This window comes from Setaria viridis, chromosome 3, assembly GCF_005286985.2.
Source record: "Setaria viridis chromosome 3, Setaria_viridis_v4.0, whole genome shotgun sequence".
In the NCBI taxonomy this organism is placed as follows: Eukaryota; Viridiplantae; Streptophyta; class Magnoliopsida; order Poales; family Poaceae; genus Setaria; species Setaria viridis.
This window is the reverse complement of record NC_048265.2, coordinates 14,281,149-14,299,515: the sequence shown is the minus strand read 5'-3', so window position 1 is coordinate 14,299,515 and position 18,367 is coordinate 14,281,149. Positions and strand designations below refer to the sequence as shown.

Here is an 18,367-nt window from a genome sequence, read left to right as displayed (position 1 = left end):
CGTCCAGAGAATCAATACAATAATACCACTGAAAAATGAAAAATCAGCATAGGACAGTGTTTTCATCTTTTCTTCCAGCAGATTCTGAGAACAATCCGTTCTCCTTTGAAATTACTCCTCCTGTTCCAAGACGTAATTCGTTTCATTAGTTTTGACATATATCAAAATCTCTAATTTTAATCAAGTTAACTGAAAAATACACTGGTATGTATCTATAAAATTAAATTAGTCGCATTACATCCGTTAATAAATTTATTTGTAATTGAATATGTTAATGTATTTCTCTAGAAATTTGGTCGGCCATCGCGATGCCTATTTGGCGTTCAGGACTCAGAGAGTCAGAGGAGCATATTCGTTCTCTTCTCCCTGAACACGTGGTGCACCGTACACACAAGATGGGCCTACGAGCACGAACGCTTTACGCTTTAGCCCAACCAAACGCTTCCCCTGCATGCGGGCGGGCCGCACAAGGCACAACTCAAGGCCCAAGCTCCATCCTCCTCGCTGTTAGTGCAGCCCAGCCCAGAAAAATCCGAGACGTTCTTTCGTCGAATTGCGTGCTCCTCGCCCGTGCCCAAAGACGGCTGTCTGTCTGTTTGACGTTTGATGGCCGCAATGCAACAGTGGACTGTCTGTTTGAGTGCCGCGAACGAACGCGCGAGGACAAAAAAATATCGGCTAGAGGACCGCGGTCGCGATCGCGACGCCTCCGTCAGCACCGCGGCGAGGGCCGGTCCACGCTCCCTAGTCCCTCCCATGACCGGGCCACCCCACCGAACCGCACCCAACTACTACTAATCCGCCACTAATCTCCCCGGCCCGCGATGACCTGGAACGATTGTGGGATTTAGTGGCAGGCCCCATTGACTCGTTAAGCGCGCGCGCGCGCGCCGCGACACGGTCGTCGTCTTCGCCGCCCTTGCCGTTGCCGCGCCGGCGGCGGCAAACTTCCACGGCGGGACCGCCACCGGCATCGGTTTCCCACACACCGTTGGGTCGCGGTGCGAGTAGCTGCTGCTGCAACGGTGCCGGTCGGACGGTCCGACCGTAACATCGGCGCGTCGGGCCGCGGCCGCCGGTGACGTGACGACACGGCGAGCAGGTGGTGCTCGCCGCGCGTGGTGTTTAGGTGAGCTAGCTAGCGGCCGGGGTGGACGTTGGCGGGTCGCCCTCCACCAGAACCAGAATATCCGGCGGCGAGTATGCCGCACGGCGCGAGGCCGCGAGCCCTCCCCCGTGCTTTTCCTCGACGGAACCTGTCAAAGCGCTTTGTTTCCTTTCCCCTGTTGCCCGGATGCCCGGGGAGGAGGAGAGGGATGGTCCCGCGGAACATGACGGCTCCACGGAAGGAATCCAGGCCGCCGAGCCGGTGCGCCGCGGGGATATGTTTCCGGTGACGTACCCTTTCTTTTTTTCGAACTAGACGTACCATTTCCTCCCTTCGGTACTCTCTCTCTGCAACGTCATGATGATGTCAGCGTAGTAGCAGTACAAGAGTTCGTACGCACGTCCATCGTACCGGGGCAGTACTGTAGCATGGTCTACTCGGGTAGAGTTACGGGGAGCTTTTCGTACCTGCGGCATGAAGCTTCGTTTCTACGGGCAAAGGAGAAAGGTCTGACCGAGGCTTGACAGTCCAGGACACGCGGGTACGCAGCTTTCGATCTCTTCTAGTTAGGTCAGTTGATACGACTTGTTAGGTTTCTTTTTTCCCCCCAATTATTGATATACACGACTGGTTGCTGTCGTTATTGCGAACGAGTCGCCTAATGCATCCAAGCCGGCGCGATTGGCAGTCCGGGCATTCATGCTCGCCGCTAATCAGAGAGGGGGAAAAAAACAGTTTAAAACTCATCAGAGGGAAAATTGCCCTAGAATAAGCGAATAGATCCACCGACTGACCGACGCGTCGTTGCCCTCTGCAGGGACCCTGTCGTGTGCAAGGAAAATTGCACTAGCAACACGGAGCAAGGAAAATTTCTTTACCATCGTTTTCCTCCTGCGTGACTGGGCCAGACCGGTTCTAACATGTGCGCACGCGACATGGTGGTATGATCCAAGAAGGTGAGCGCATGTGGAAGCCTTTCGAGGCCTGGCCTGTCACGGTCGCTAGACAATAGAGGCGCACAAGCAAGCTACAATCCTGCAGCGAACGGGTAGATGGCACTTGTACTGTTATTTCCATTGCAGTTTACACCACCAGGATTGACTACCAAAAAATGGATTTTTTTGGGACACCCGTCTGAGCAATATGAGCAAAGGTCCTTTTTGGTTCTCCCCTTTGGAAATCCTGAGATGCACGCGAATGCCTCCCTTTACTGAGCATACGTGTAGAATGAAGTCACGCCGTAGGTCGACATGCCAAGATCTTTCCGACTTCTGAGCAATGGATCTACCAAGTTTGGCGATCTTAAGGAAACCTAAGCAAGTTTTTACTCCCTGCAATTTATTTTTGAAAATTTTACTCCCTGCTAATTGCTTCATGAAGCAGTAAGGCGGCCTTTATTTTTTGGCAGAAATTGATATATGCTCAATCACCAATCTATACGATTAACACTCTCCTAATGGTTGTTTGTCGCAAGAATGCACTCGAGTCAGCTGGATCGTTACAAAAAAAAGAACGCACTCGAGTGACTGTTCTAGTAGCATTTTTGAAATTTGCAATAAGCCTCTGGTTTAGAAGTGGTGGCAAATTTACGATTTTTTTTTCAATTTTTTCCCCGGCAAGCAAAACCTAAATCAGCCGAATTTGGAATTGGTCAGCCACCTGTACGAAGCACTTGTGCACTACCTTGAGTAGCTCACGTTGCACGATGTTAACCGATCCACCAGAAAATTATATATTTTTATTACGAGAAAAGAGCGAGAGCAAGCGAAAGACAAGTCAAAGCCCTTGATTAGAATTTGGGCGCAAACCGAGTCCTAAATCGCTCTTTCCCTTGTTAAAAAAGGGCAAAAGAAGTGAACATCCCCCACCGAACATGCTACATGCGAACACGAAGCGATTTTTCCACGTGGCCACCGCGCCCAGTCCACGCTCCCCCACCTAAACCCCCCGGCCCATCCCCCACCTCTTCCCCAAATCCTCAGATCCGCCTCCTCCTCCAGCACCTCCCCACTCCCGGCCCTTCTTCCCCCCTCGCGCCGCGCCTTCACAACCCAACCCTCGCCACCCCCGGATCCAGATCCGCCGCCGCCACCACCACCTCCTCCTCCTCCTCCTGCCTCTCCTCCTCCACCACCGCGTGCGGGGACCAGCAGGGAGGCGGCGGCGGCGGCATGGGGCGGGACGGCGGCGGCGGCGGCGGCGGCGGCATGTCGGAGTCGGTGCTCCGGAAGGTGCTCCTCTCCTACTGCTACGTCGCGGTGTGGATCTTCCTCTCCTTCTCCGTCATCGTCTACAACAAGTACATCCTCGACCCCAAGATGTACAACTGGCCCTTCCCCATCTCGCTCACCATGGTGCACATGGCCTTCTGCTCCTCCCTCGCCGTCGCGCTCGTCCGCGTCCTCCGCGTCGTCGACCTCCCCACCTCCCCCGCCATGACCCCGCAGCTCTACACCTCCTCCGTCGTCCCCATCGGCGCGCTCTACGCCATGTCCCTCTGGTTCTCCAACTCCGCGTACATCTACCTCTCCGTGTCCTTCATCCAGATGCTCAAGGCGCTTATGCCCGTCGCCGTATATTCCATCGGGGTGCTCTTCAAGAAGGAGACCTTCCGGTCCTCCTCCATGCTCAACATGCTGTCCATCTCCTTTGGCGTCGCCATCGCTGCCTACGGCGAGGCGCGCTTCGACCTGCGCGGCGTCGCGCTGCAGCTGGCCGCCGTCGCCTTCGAGGCCACGCGGCTCGTGCTCATCCAGATCCTGCTCACATCCAAGGGCATCTCGCTCAACCCCATCACCTCGCTGTACTACGTCGCGCCGTGCTGCCTCTGCTTCCTCGTCGTGCCCTGGGCTTTCGTCGAGCTGCCCAGGCTGCGCGCCGTGGGAACTTTCCAGCCAGATTTCTTCATCTTCGGGACCAACTCGCTGTGCGCCTTCGCGCTTAACCTTGCCGTCTTCCTGCTCGTTGGCAAGACCTCCGCGCTGACCATGAACGTCGCCGGAGTAGTCAAGGACTGGCTGCTGATTGCCTTCTCATGGTCGGTGATCCGGGACACAGTCACCCCGATCAACCTGTTCGGCTACGGGATCGCTTTCCTTGGGGTGGCCTACTATAACCACGTCAAGCTGCAAGCGCTCAAGGCCAAGGAGGCGCAGAAGAAGGCCGCGCAGGCTGACGAGGAGGCTGGTTCGCTGTTGCAGGAGCGCGATGGGCACGGTGATCGCAAGAGTGACAACCAGGCTTAGAGTGCCAGATCTGATACTGGCTTCCCCATATTGGTTGGTTCTTGATCCATTTGTGTTATCACTGTCTATTGCATGTGAAAGAAGTGTTTGTTCTTGCTTGAATTGTGGTAGAAGAGGTCATTTTGAGAAAGATGTGATTTTTGCAGCAGATTATATGTGTGAGATATATTTTGTTGCAACAAAACTTCAATCTTGCATTGTGGACCTTGTGAAATTAAATGGATGTTTTTGCTGCAACTAATGAAATCAAATGCTGCAAAAATTGTTGCCTGAATATGTTACCGCTAGTTTGAAACTAATATCTCTTTGAAATTTGTTGTTCTGCTCGGTTATCTTGTATTCTGATTATGATGGTATATTGTGCAGGGGATATGGTGCAAGGTGCAAAGGCTGTAGTTTGGTCTACGGTTGCTTTCATGAAGGTGTATGCCAGATTCTTGCACTTCTTTAACTTTAGTTGGATATGAAGAACGAATCAGAAGTATTTATTGGATTAGGAAATATGCACCTGCTTCCTGGAGAGCTTTACCCTGTTATTTATTTAGCTGTTTTTGTTCCACAGAAAGGCATGCCTTGCTACCTCTCTCTTGCCCATTGCCTAAATTTATTTGTTCTAAGTAGCTTAGCGACTAAAGATGTACTGCTGCAGATTGGTAATTTGGTGGTTATTTTCTATATATAATGAGCTTACTGTACTCTACACTTCACATCTTTCTATGTTGAAATTTTGTGATTTGGCGTTTTGTACGGATCATGTTTACTGATGGTAAGTGCCCTTTTTCACAATTAAGGTGCATTATTCTCTATACAATGCAGATGGTTACATTGATAGGATTACTGTATCTATTTTCATATGCATGTTACATCTTAGTATGTTACATTGCCTTTAAGAGTGTTTGCTTTAGGCATGCAACAGTTAGCCTCACCAACTTGCTGCAGCATGCCATTCAGAGTCATGTCATGGGGTTGGGGATTGTTGCCCATTACTTTTGCTTGCTCTTTGATAGAACTAGGTTGGAGATCAAAGCTCATTGATTTCCCTTGCTTGTTGAGATCGAGCATTGTAAAGCATTCATTTTGCATTTTGGCCCACTGATGATAGAGCTAGCTTGATTGGTGAACATGACATGGACATTTTGGTCCCGATTGATTTGTTGTACCCCCTCTTTCCATAGTTTTAGCAGCTTAAGCTTTCAATCCAAGCTGAAATTAGGTGCAGAGTGGTTGGGTCTTCATTACAAATGTTGCCTAGAATCATAGTTGCTTCAAATCCTGTGACAGCAAGGTTGGTAAACATGTGGTCACGTACTCGCATCTTTTATCAGTATGTGTTTAGTTGAGTGTATTTAGTTGCTCGAGTGGCAGCTTATGGCAGGGTTAAGTTGCTAAAGCAATCTGTTGCTTGTTGAGTTGTTTGTCCTGGACACTGACCTTGAGCTGTTGAATATGTTCGTTGGGATTTGCATTAGTACCTCCTTAATTGGTGTGGCAAATCAGTTTGTTGAACCAGAAACAATGAAAACCGTTGAACATTTGCGTTACAACATTTACCTGAAACAAGATTGGGCTCTCTTTTTTTCTGGTTGGGGTCAGGAGCTGTGCTCATGGTGAGTGCCCTGTGTTGATTTCAGAATTTGGGATTACGCGCGAGTGATAGGACATTAAAATAGTTGTTGGAGCGATATCTACGAGCTGCCAGAATAAGATTTTTTTTTATTTTAAACGTTACGTTTTATTAACTCGAACAGATGGTCTTTGAATTTGGGCCATTGTTTGTTGCTTTCAGAGCTCAAACGTTTCTTAGAATCGATCAGATTGCTTTGCTCAGTTGTTGCAACACCACGCAAGTCCTGATGATTTTGCATTTTTGTCGTTCCTCGTTGATGCACATGGAGCAGGACCATGTAGAGCTATAGTGGGTTATGCGAAGCATTATCGCTTCGAACACAAGGCAACGACCAACATGCACCTCTTGGCCGGGTGTTTGGTTAAAGCCTCAAATCTCAAGTGAGCCGGACTCTGGCTACTGTCAGCAACCTTCCTTAGGACCGGTCAGCCTCAAATCTCAAGTGAGCCGGACTCTGGCTACTGTCAGCAACCTTCCTTAGGACCGTTCTAAGACCGTTCGTTGGAAATTATAGGTCGTTTCTATACATAGACATACACGGGTGCTGTGCAATGTCATAAATACACAAGAAAAACGCTCTTACAGCTTGTACTGCATTTGTACCGTCCCTACGTGCTAAAATTTTACCCCCGTCACATCGAATGTTTGGATACTAATTAGGAGTATTAAACCTAGGCTAATTACAAAACCAATTTCATAACTCCTAGGCTAAATCGCGAGACGAATCTATTAAGACTAATTAGTCCATAATTTGACAATATGATGCTACAGTAAACATTCACTAATGATGGATTAATTAGGCTTAATAGATTCATCTCGCGATTTAGCCTAGGGGTTCTGCAATTAGCTCATATTTAGTCCTCCTAATTAGCATCCGAATATCCGACGTGACACGGACTAAACTTTAGCTCCAGGATCCAAACACACCCTAAGGGGCTGTTTGGATCCTGTTTGGATCCTCGAGCTAAAGTTTAGTCCGTGTCACGTCGGATATTCGGATGGTAATTAGGAGGACTAAACGTAAGCTAATTATAAAACTAATTGCAGAATCCCTAGGCTAAATCGCGAGACGAATCCATTAAGCCTAATTAATCCATCATTAGCGAATGTTTACTGTAGCATCATATTGTCAAATCATGGATTAATTAGGCTTAATGGATTCGTCTCGTGATTTAGTCTAGGGGTTGTGAAATTGATTTTGTAATTAGTCTATGTTTAATACTCCTAATTAGTGTCCAAACATTCGATGTGATAGGAACTAAAGATTAGTGTCCAAACATTCGATGCGATAGGAACTAAAGTTTAGCTTGGGATCCAAACACGATCCACACAACCGATGTCTGCAGCCTGCACGATTACAATATTCTCTCAATTTTTTTTAGGAACACAAATGGAAACTGCGAGCTGGTACTGGGCTCATGGTTCTGAAAATCTGGATACGGGATTGCAGCCGCGGCGGGGGGCCTCCGTCCAAGGCCGGGACGGGAGCCTCCCCATCCGTGACCCGTCCGTCAGCGGTCAGTCCGTCGCAGCCACGGGAAAGCATCGTGTGCCACGGCCGGACGGGACCATTCGGAGCAAGGGCTAATGGCGTCGCCGGGATGGGCACGCTCTGGCGAGCAGCTGTCCAGCTGCCAGCAGGAGGACCATCACCGGAACGCTGCGGCGAAGCGCCCATAAACGCATCAATTCGGCTCCGCGGGGGAACGCATCAATTGGGCTCCGCGGAGGAGTCAGATCGGTCGTCTCGAAGAGAAAGGCAACGAGGCATGGCATCAGAAAAAAGAAAGCGGAATTGAGCTTGCACCGCCGCACGCAGACCAAGTCCACTGCCGGTTTAAAGATTCTGCCATGGCCCATGTGACACACCGAAGCAGACCACGGTGTCGAGAGCACGGAGCGCGCCGCCGCTAGCTGCAAGGCTGGCTCGCGACTCGCGTGCCTCGGTGCCTGTCTGACCCGGTGGCATCACATCAGGCAACACAGAGATGCAATGGGCAATGCAACAGCGCCAGGCTGAAACAAGCCACTGCATCTACAAGATGAATGGAAGGGAGTAAATCTCAAAAGGAGAAGCAGAAAAAATTGCTAGGCTGAGGCTAACTATATGTACAGCTCGAATCCGTCGCGGCCGGCGGCCGGCGGGTCAGTCACAGCTTGTCTTCGTCCTCGTCGGCGGACGCGTCGTCGGCGTCGGAGCCGCCGTGCCCGGCGCCGTCGCTGTCGGAGAGGCGCGCGAGCCAGCAGCTGCCGTGGAGGTGGCCGCTGACGCAGACGAAGTACTCGAGCTGGCCCTCGTTGGCGCCGAGCCGCCGCGACGCGCTCCGCGGGGCGAGCCCCGCGGCCGTCATGCTCCAGACGCGCGCGCCGCAGTAGGGGCAGCGTACCCGGGGCTCCAGCGGCGCGCGGTGGCCCACCAGCCACGCCCGCGTCCGGGACCGCATGAACCCGCGGAACACGCCGCGGTAGGCGCCCACGTCGTCGGCGGCGCCGGCCACCGCGTGCTCGCAGGGGTCCGACACGTACAGCAGGTCCCCCGCGCACCGCCGCGACAGGAAGCTCCGCCCGGACGTCTTGGAGAAGCGGGACACGGGCGCGAAGTGGCCGGGAACCGCCGCACCCGCCGCGCCGCAGCAGAAGAGGAGCAGCTTCGCCAGCGCCGGCCACCCGCCGCCGATCCGCCCGGCCGCGGGGGCCGACGCGGGGGCGCCGCCTGTCAGCGCCGCCACCATCCGCGGCGCCCGGGAGACGCAGAGCTCCCGCCACAGCACGCGCTCCGCCACGGCGCGCAGCCGCCGGCTCACCCGCGCCACCACGCACAGCGACTGCGGGTCCCAGTTGAGCGCGCGGAACACCAGCTCCAGCACCTTCTCGTCCATGATCCCCGAGTTGACGCCGCGGATCCGCGCCGCATTGCCGCCGCCCTCCTCCCACTGCCCGGAGGCGGCGGCGCCGGAGCCCCCTCCCGCATTGCCGCCGCCGCCGCTGCCGCCGTTCGACGCCCCGCTCAGCCGCGTCATGGTCGGGCCCCTCTCGCCCATCCCGCCGCGCCCATCAACCCCACACACGATGGCGTGCGCCTCGGCGCTCGCGCCCGCCGCCAGCGACCACCGACCAGCGAGTGCTCCTTTGCCTAACTGGCGCTCGCGCGGTCGGTGCCGTCGGCCGGTAGCCAATTATATCCTGCCGCAGTTTTTCCCAGGGCGGAGGCGGTTATATACTCCCGCCTCCGTTTCCGGCGGTCAGGTGCGCGATTCCCCGGCCCGTGCCGTCGTGTCGCGGCGCCCGCGCGACAAGTGGAGCGGTCCCCGGCGTCTCAAAACGCTGAGTAAATTAGGTGCGCGCCTCGGTGCGGTTTAGAGTTCGTCTGGCCCGCACTTTCCCCGGCTAAATATCTGCGACGCTACGCGCTAATCCCTGCGCGATCGCGCGCCTGACGGTGACCGCCGGCCACTCGTGCCGCTATCCCTGAACTGAGCAAGACGAGGCGAAAAGCTTCCCGAACAGTCTCCCGTCGTCCCGATCCTGAACCGACCAGAGTCCACTCCGCCAAACCACCACCACCCATGAGCCTCGATCGCTCGGCGAGTTCAACGCCTGAGCAGCGGCACGCAACCGGACCTGCCGTCGCAGGAGGCGACGGCCGACGGGAGGTTCCCGGACACGTGTCCCGGCCCCCTCGGGCTACCGCGCTGAGCGCCCGCCACGTGCCGGCGCGGCGCTGGGTGGGGGACGCGTGTCCTGCGCCCCGGCGCTCGGCTTCGGGTTCGCGGGGGCCGCCGCGCCATCGGCCCGCACCCAATTACTACCGGCGGGCATCTTCCGGATCGGCTTCGGGTTGTTTCCCGCGGGGTGGCCGGGCGAGCGGGGGCGACACGTGTGGCGCCGGCGGGCGCGCTGGGAAATATCTGCGGGGTACGTGCCGGGCCGCGATTGGCCGGGGGACACGTGCCGCGACGGCCGGGCCGGGAAGGATTTCGTGGGGCAGGATCGGCCGAGGAGCCGAAACGTGAGGCGATCTCCGCCGCACACGTAGACAGTGGAGGACGCCCAGGGCCACTGGCTTGCCTTTCCTAGTTTCAGCTGATGTCCCCCTTTTTATTTTTCGTCGTACTTTTGAAGATTATTCGGAGATCTCATGAAAAGGGCTTTAGCGTTTTGCGAATGATGGGCGTTTTGTCGCGACAGGGTACTACGTTGGTGCCTGTCAGGCTTGGCTTGTCCGGTGGTGGTTCGGTGAAAGGTGAGGACAAGATGATTGGAAAGTGCTCGTCCGGCGATGGATCGTTGCTGTCAAACTGCAGCTAGTACGTTCACTTCGGGTGTACTGGGGTTTGCAAGGGAGGAAGAACGTGAACTAGTACAAGCACAAGTGCCACGTTTGGTACGAGTATAGGATATGATGATCCATTGTTCGGAGTACATTTGGAGTGTATAACAACAGAAGTCCAATGCATTTGTTGGGGCAACTAGTTTGGCCCAAATCAAGCCTAGTTTAGTTCTTAATCGGCCCGATAAAAAGCCTGGTATTGGGGAAAAAAATTAGTAGCCCGTGTATATGGCCTGGCTTTCTTCAGGTATGATTAGCTATGGAAATCTGGCCCATTAGTCCACTACTCTCTCAATGCAAACCTTAGGTTTTGCTGGGCCGATGCGAACTTCAAGTCACACCCAGTCGACAGTCCAGCAGCAGGCTTCATCATTGATTGAGCCCCCGAATCGGAAACTTGCAACGACCACTGTTCAAGCAGCAAATCAACATGTTCGGCGGCCAAACCTGTGCCTACCTATCTCCGGTGTCTCCGTTCATCACGTTCCACTAGCACAGTCAACTGGAACACTGCCACCAAACCCTGTGCAAGACCACCTCCATCAGATCTTTTTTGTTTCGTAATCACCTCCACGATTGAGTGCTTCGCTATGACGTAAAACAAGTACGCCGCCTTCAAGAAACCAGTGAACCCCTGCGTTGCAGACTTGTTTGGACTTTGCTGCCGCAGGCCCTCTTGGCCTCTTGTGCTAGCTCGCGTCGCCACTCGCAACGCCTCCTCGGCGAGGCCGTGCGGTCTGGACGGCGCCCGCTCGCACGCTGCGGCAGCGCCAACACGCGGTGGGCGAGCGCACGGCGCGTGAGTGCGGGTAGCCGAGCGCGCGAGCGGTAGCTCGCTTGTGCGCGCGTGACGCCAGGCAGCCCCTGCCCCGATCGAGAGGCCATGTGAGCGTGTCACCCATCTGACCGGCCCCCACTCGCCACCCACGCAAGCGAAGCGAGGCGCGCAGATCGGAGTCCCCCCGTCCCGTCCCCGTCCCTTCCACCGGGGTCCCGGAAATCCACCCGATCCGGAGCCGGCCGGGGGCGCTCGCGAATGGCGGCGGAGGCAGCGGACGGGCCCTCGCCCCCGCCTCCGCGGACCGGGGAGGCGGAGGCTCCCGGGGCGCCCGAGAAGCGCGCCCCGCCGGCGGACCGCGACGAGGAGGAGCACGGCGGGGAGGAGCGGCCGGAGCCCAAGCGGCGGCGCGCGCGGGCGCGCATCACGGCGCTCGAGAGCGTGCCCCGCGCGGCGGAAGTCGCGGCCGCTGCGGCTGCTGCCGCGGCAGCGGCGGTGGAGGCCGCGAGTAGGGAGGACGAGCCCGAGCCCGCGGGCGGCTGCGACGGGGGAGGAGAGTCCTTCTCGTTCCACGCGCGGGGCTTCTCCAGCGCGCAGACCACGCCCAAGTTCGGGTCCTTCAACCCCGGCGCCACCGCGGAGCTCGTGGCCTTCCACCTGATGAAGGCCTCCCGGCGCCGCGCGGACCCTCCGGGGACGGAGGACGCGGGGGATCACAGGACGGCTGCCGGCGGCGGCGACGAGGAGGCGGCGGCCGAGGGCAGCGATGGGAATTCACGCTAGAGCGGGGTAGGCAGGCGGCAGTCAAGTGGGCGAGTGTGTGTGACTCGGTTTTGACTTGGGCGAGTAACTGCTGCCCCCCGTGTTCATTTTGTTGAACAGCTCATTTTCTTCTTCTTTTTTGCTATTCCTTTTTCGCTGTTGTGTAGTATCTGTGTAATCTATTGTGATTTCAATCTACTGGGGTCGGTGTTTTTTTTGTACAATTAGCGATTTGTAATGAAAGAAATTAGGTCTTTGTTTCATAATACTCATGTTCATATCAAGGTTGTCCATGGCAAGCTCATCGGCATCGTACATTCAGACCGTAAAGCCCAAGAGTCAATTCAGCTCATTTTCGCGAGCGCCGTGTTGGATACAAATCCTAATCATTCTGCAAGTGTATATTTGTGCATCATGATAACTCGATTGATATAAGAGCATCTCCCCGCACTCATATCCATACCTACAAAAACCTACCATTTAGGAGATGAGAGAGAGCTCCAGCAGACTACTAATCACTTCCCCAGTACCAAAATCTTTTTGGCGTATGCTAAAAACTCACCTCCTCTCCTCTTGATGTAGGGGAGAAGCAGCCCTCTTCACCTCGTGCGGGGCCGGTCGAGCGAGCTCTGCCGTCGAGAGGGGCGAGACGGGTGTGGGGCCGGCCGGGCGAGCGACGACGGTGGAAGGAAGGAGGGGCGACGGATTAAGAGGAGAGAATGGAGGGGAGGTGCGAGAGCGCTGGCCAGCCGACCTCGCGCCGCCGTCAGGAGGGAGGTAGGAGTGCGCCGCCGGTAGAAGAGAGAGATGGGCATTGGATTGAGAGGAGAGGGAGGAAGGAGATGTGCGGGAGCCGGGAGGAAAAGGCAAGGGTGAGGGAGGGAAATGAACTCTGACTTGTGGGTCCCACGTGCTACGGATGTACTGGAGATTTGTTTTTGGTAGTCTGCTATAGTGGTGATTACAAAAATGCAAAAGTAACTATTGGAGAGGGTGTCGGTGTTTAAACCCGGCAACCTACCAAGGGAGTACCCGAGGTACAGTTTTGGTTGGTGGGTGTCAGCGAAATCAGGAGCTCGATGGTGTACGTAGGCATGCGATTTATACAGGTTCGAGCCGCTAGATCGTGAAATACCCTACGTCCTGTATGTTGTTTGCTTGTATTGGATTGAACCTATTTTGAGGGGGTCCTTGCCCGCCCTTATATACCGGGGGAGCAGGGTTACAGGGTAGTTGTTTTTACAAGAGTATTAGTCAGATACGACTGCAGAGTTCTACTCTAACTCGGAAGAGTAGTTTCCTTGTCTATGACTAGTCTCCTAGTAGTCCATGTAGGCTACGCCACCCTATATCGTAGTCTCCATGTCCTGGTATGTCTCGGTGTACTTCTCCTCGTATGGATCCGTACAAGCCTTCTGGTGGGTCCATGGATGTATGCTCGACAAGCCCCCGAGTACTTTGCAGACAAATGTAACAGCCTCATGTACTTTTGTAGATGTTGCTCGACTAGTTAATGGTGCTCTTCGAGTACTTTGGTCGTGGCCAAGTCTTCGGGTACATGAGTGCTATCATGCGGCTGGAAGGTACTCTTAGCCTCATCTGACATTGTTTGTGAGAAGTCTGTCTTAAAATCTTTATATGGAAGTGCGATGAAAATCACACTCCATATGGTGTAGTCCCCGAGCTTTAGGTTGAATCGAAAAATTAGGCTAAGGGTCAATCTGCATTTGTTCCGTTTTTGTCTTGATCTTTGAAGGAAAAGAAATTTTTATCCAACGGGCACAGTATACGCAGCCCCCGAGCCATTACCCGACTAGTTCCGAGAGGTACAAGGGTCTTTCAATCTGTTACCGTGACCTTTCTTCTTCTGCCAATTTGAAAAAATCTGTCTTGCGCGGATAAGGCCGTCATTGCCGCTAATTAGCGAAAACATCATCCCATTACCCACGGAGACTCTGCCGTGGTTATAAGGGATAGGGGAAAGTTATCCCCTCTCCTTTCGCTATCATTTGCATCTGTTAGCCTTTTTCTTAGAAAACCCTAACTTTTCCTCAAGCGCCGCCGCATACCATTTGCGAATCGCCCACGCCGCCTCCCCTCACTTAGCCCTCGAGCGTATACGCATGAAGCGGCTCGTGAAGACCAGGATGGGGAAGAAGCTTGAGGTTTCCAAAAAGGTGTCCAAGGAGGGTTCCAAGAAAGGAACTTCCAGGAAGGGCAAGGAGCTCGAACTGGCGGCGCCGAAGTATGGAGAAACCAACCAGACCTCGCCACCTAATCAGGCGATAGCCTGGAAGCGATCCACCATGAAGGATGCAGAAATCCAAGAGTTGGTAGACGCCAAGCTACTACAGGATCAGACAGTCGTGGGTTGGAGGTCCTCTTATGGCAATGCTTGGATGTTTGAAGCGCACCCTAATGGGATGGTAATATTTGCCCGGTTTGTGGAGCGCGGATTTGCTATTCCGACTTCCGACTTTTTTCGGGGCCTCTTGTAGTACTACTCATTGCAACTCGTCCATCTCAATCCTAACATCATTTTGCATATCTCCATCTTTGTTCACTTGTGCGAATCGTTTCTAGGGATTTCGCCCCATTTCAGTCTGTTCCGCAAGATTTTTCGCCTGAAGCTACAGACTAGTCAGGAGAATATGCAGGTTATTAGAGGTGCCGACTTCCAGATCTGTGAGCAGTACTTGGATCTGTATTTGGAGTATAAGCTGGTGGAATCTCATGTAAGTTGGAAGGAGAAGTGGTTTTATATTGAAGATCATAAGCCATCTTTGCCTAAGATTACTGGACATCATGCAAAGTACAGCAGCCGGTGGCTTGATGAACCAACAACTGCTGAAAGTATTCAAGTACCCCATCTGTTGACCAAGATTGCTGTGTTGAAGAAGCAGGGTTTGACTGGAGTAGTCATAGATGCCAGCTTTCTGAAAAGACGGCAACAACCATTGCAGTTTCGGCAGACTCCAGCATATGAGTACTCTGGGCTCGACGATCCCTCACGGATGTCACCCGATGTCTCTGATGAAGAGGTTGGGGGCCGACTGCGCCGGATGTTCAAAGAACTTGAGGGTGCACTCGGAGCGGTTGAAGAGTTCGACAGCCGAAACAAGCCGAATGAAGTAAGTATTCATCATTATTGTGCTTCGAGTACTTGTATTGTTTTGATCTGTTGTTTTCCGACTTGTTTCATCTTGTGCAGGCAGATGCACTCGTGTTTTATTCGCCTCCTCCTCCTCCCGGTGCGGATGACGCAAAGAACATAATGCCAGTGCATTCACTGCAATTGCTTGGGGATTTCTCAGAAGAGGAAGAGGAGGAGGGGTGAAGAGATCGATCCCATTGATAGGTCTAATTCCGACGATGAGGGTGACTTTGTATTGCAGCCACGCCCCCAAAGAAGGACCAGTCATCTTCTGTCGCGTCGAGACGCCGTGCTGACAACGTCGTATATGCTGATTTGGCGTCGCCGCCAAAGAAGTAGCAAACTGCTGTGCCCAAGAGGCGCACTAGGCGTGATCTTCGCATTCATGATGCGCCCCCGCCGGTAATAACTTTTGCGGAAGGGCAAGGCCTTGAGGGGCGAATACTCTTGTATTTGTTGTGTGTAGTTTTGACTACTTATCTTTAAGTTCTTTCTTCTGTAGGCTACTAGTGAAGTAGTCGAGGCCGTAGAGGCAGCTGCTGTTGAGGTTGTTGGTACCGCGGAGAGGGCTACCAATAATGCCGACGAAGTTGCAGAAATAGCGACCGACGACGGGACTGTTGCAGCAGATATGGCTGCCTGTAATGTGACGATGGCTCCGGAGACAACTACTCTACGCGTGATTGAGGAGGTAGTAGTGACTGCCGGCAGTGTAGCCGGATCAACAGAGACGTACATGAGTGAAGCAGTCAAGACGCCGAAGGTTGTGTCTGATGCTACACTGTCCGAAATTTCCGGAGGCAGAGAGCGCATGGATACCAGTGGCAATCCCGTGGTTGCTGCTGCCCAAGTATTGCTATGGGTATTGGCGACAACCCTAAAGCTCCGCTGCCTACCCCATCAAGTATGCCAAATCCTAGTACCTTGCCAATATTCTTGGTAGGGAAAGCTCCTCTGGTGCCTTATCGGTCTACCAAGTGAGTACCCTGGGACTGTGTTTGAGTACTGAAATTGTATCGAGTAGTTGCTCTCTGGTTCTTATGCTTTGTTGTGTGTAGGGCGTCTTCGAGTGTTGACCTTGGTGCGGCAGGGACAAACCCTGCAGCTGATGATGAAAGCCGCTCAACTACAAACCCAGCCCCCGCGCCTGTCATCGAATTAACGGAGGAGAACTTAGCGCCGGCAGTGGGGGCAAACGCTACGTCCTTGGCGGTTGCGTTGTTGTAGGACGTGATCGGTTCTCTCCAGGACGTAGCGTCGGCAGCCCCCCAGACTGCTGCTCCCGGACCGTTGCCTGAGGCCGCATCAGTTGAAGAACCATCTGCGTTAGATGTCTTGGACATCGTTCCTCTCAACTCTGCGGGTACTGAAGCCCCCGAGCTCGAGGCCGCGTGCACCCTTGGATTCGTTGCAGCGGCCATAGGGACATCGTCGGAGGCAGGGCCGTCATTTAGTCAGGAATTAGACTTGGTGCCCGGTGCAAAGAATGATTCAGCGGCTGAGCATCCGTCGCCGCGGAGGGAAATCGAGGCTTTTGAGAGCCCCCTGTTGGAGTCGCAGGCCATATGCTCCATCTTGGAGATGAACCAGCGTATCGTGGCGTATACTAAGGTGAGTTTAACTTTTGTACTCTTCTTGCTTGATTTGAGTGACTAGTTTTTCGTTGGGAGTATTGATTTTTCTGTACTCAGGATATGTTTAAGAGATCTCACCAAAATGTCCAACTTCTGCGGGAGCAAAGCGAGGTTGCGCATCGCGTCGAGCTTCTAGAGAAGGAAATTAGCGAGGAGTGTCGGCGGACTGCCCAGTTTTTGGAGCAGTATGATAGCGTCGTTGCGTCGTTCCAGGTGGAGCGACGGTAGTTTGAAGGTGAAAAGAGCCGCATTGGTGCGCGCAACGAGTCCTTGCATCATAAAGTTGGGGGCGAGTACTCGTGCATACAATCTTTGAGTTGTCTGTTGTACGTGGTCTGTCCTCTGACTACCCGTTGCTGTTTTGCAGAGTTGAAAAGCTAGGAGACTGTGTTGAAGAACACAATCAATGACTGGAATAATGCCTACTATAGGCTGATGAAGGAGCACGAAGAGCTCAAAGTCCGGTTGGAGAAAGCAGAGTGCGATCTGGAGAAGGAGTCTAAGATGCGCCGAGACGGTGATGTCAGCCTAGTTGGGGCCATGACTACTATCAAGGCGCAACAAGGACTTCTCCAGGAGTGGTCTGATGTGGTGCAACCTCTAGCCGACATGGTGGAGCCTCCTGAAGAAGGAGTAGAGCCTCGTCCCCTGCTGGAGAGGGTCAGGGATGCGCCGACGAAGATTAATAGCCTAGTCCAAGGCATGGCAAAGTAGGTGTCCAAGCAGCTGCTGGGATTCGTCAAATCGTTCTATCCCAAGGCTGACCTGTCTCCAGTGGCAGAGGGTGTTGCTGCGGATTGCTCGGACGAGACTTATCAGCAATACTTGGGAGAATTGAACCCTATAGTCGAGCAAGTAGCCAAGTTCATCAACCTGCAGTAGTCTTCTGGATTTCTTTTGGTTGTAACTGCTCTTGAATTTTTATGTCTTTGAATAATGATCTTTTGGAGGAACTGAAATATTGTATTGCAGTTTCTGACTAGTGCAGCCGTGATGATCCTTAGTACTTTGTTGAGCATTTGTTTTTTGCTGACTTGGCAAGAGTGGTATCTGCGAGCTACTTGTGAGCTCGGCTGATGAGTAGTATATAGTAGTTTACCACTCATAGCCTTGAAGTGGAAGTAGTCATCTATTTTCTTTGCATTATTGCGAGCGTACCCGAGAGGACGCATGAGAACAGTGTGCCTTGTCCTTTGTGCCTGCATTATTGCGAGCGTATCCGAGAGGACACACGAGAGTACTATGCGTACCTTGTCAGTTTTGCAGTCAGGGTGGATCACATGCGTTCGTTTACTTTGGTCGGTTGGCTCTGCACATGGGTATTGTACTTGTGCCAGGTGGTGGGGCAAGCTTAGCACTGTGTAGTCATGGGTGTGTGGTGGCGACTCTTGGATGGTAGCTTGGCTTCTTGGCTTTAAATAGAGCCCCATCTGACTCTGTGAAAGGCATGGCTTGGGTTATAACAGTAGTTGGCCTTAGGCTTCTTCTTTTTGCTGGTGGCGAGCTTCCAATGAGTGCCCTGGCGCTAGAAGATTCCTTGTATTGTGGTTCCACAGTCCCTCTACAAATCCTCGATCCGAGTCCGGTGACTGCGATGCTAGAAGAATCCTCATACAAGGAAGGACCGTGCGCCCCAGCTTTTCCCCTGCTCTCTGGATGAGAGGACGAAGGAGCTCGCCGGTGGAGAAAGATGAGCATCATGGTCTTTATCCAGCTATTTGGTTGAGGA

The 18,367-nt window shown here is 53.6% G+C and overlaps 3 protein-coding genes across 3 annotated transcripts; 2 read left to right on the top strand and 1 right to left on the bottom strand.

Moving 5' to 3' along the window:
- The first annotated feature begins 2,973 nt into the window (after positions 1–2,973).
- On the top strand, positions 2,974–5,060 carry LOC117850109 (probable sugar phosphate/phosphate translocator At2g25520). Its single transcript, XM_034731898.2, has 2 exons — positions 2,974–4,386; positions 4,720–5,060. Exon 1 carries the CDS (start codon positions 2,989–2,991, stop codon positions 4,351–4,353), a length of 1,365 nt encoding a protein of 454 aa, XP_034587789.2. The 5' UTR covers positions 2,974–2,988; the 3' UTR covers positions 4,354–4,386; positions 4,720–5,060.
- A 2,715-nt stretch (positions 5,061–7,775) lies between these two features.
- LOC117848020 (EID1-like F-box protein 3) lies at positions 7,776–10,205 on the bottom strand. The gene has a single exon (XM_034729323.2). It carries the CDS (start codon positions 9,019–9,021, stop codon positions 8,131–8,133), a length of 891 nt encoding a protein of 296 aa, XP_034585214.1. The 5' UTR covers positions 9,022–10,205; the 3' UTR covers positions 7,776–8,130.
- Positions 10,191–12,116, top strand: LOC117847647 (uncharacterized). The gene has a single exon (XM_034728888.2). It carries the CDS (start codon positions 11,347–11,349, stop codon positions 11,869–11,871), a length of 525 nt encoding a protein of 174 aa, XP_034584779.1. The 5' UTR covers positions 10,191–11,346; the 3' UTR covers positions 11,872–12,116.
- Positions 12,117–18,367: the final 6,251 nt, after the last annotated feature.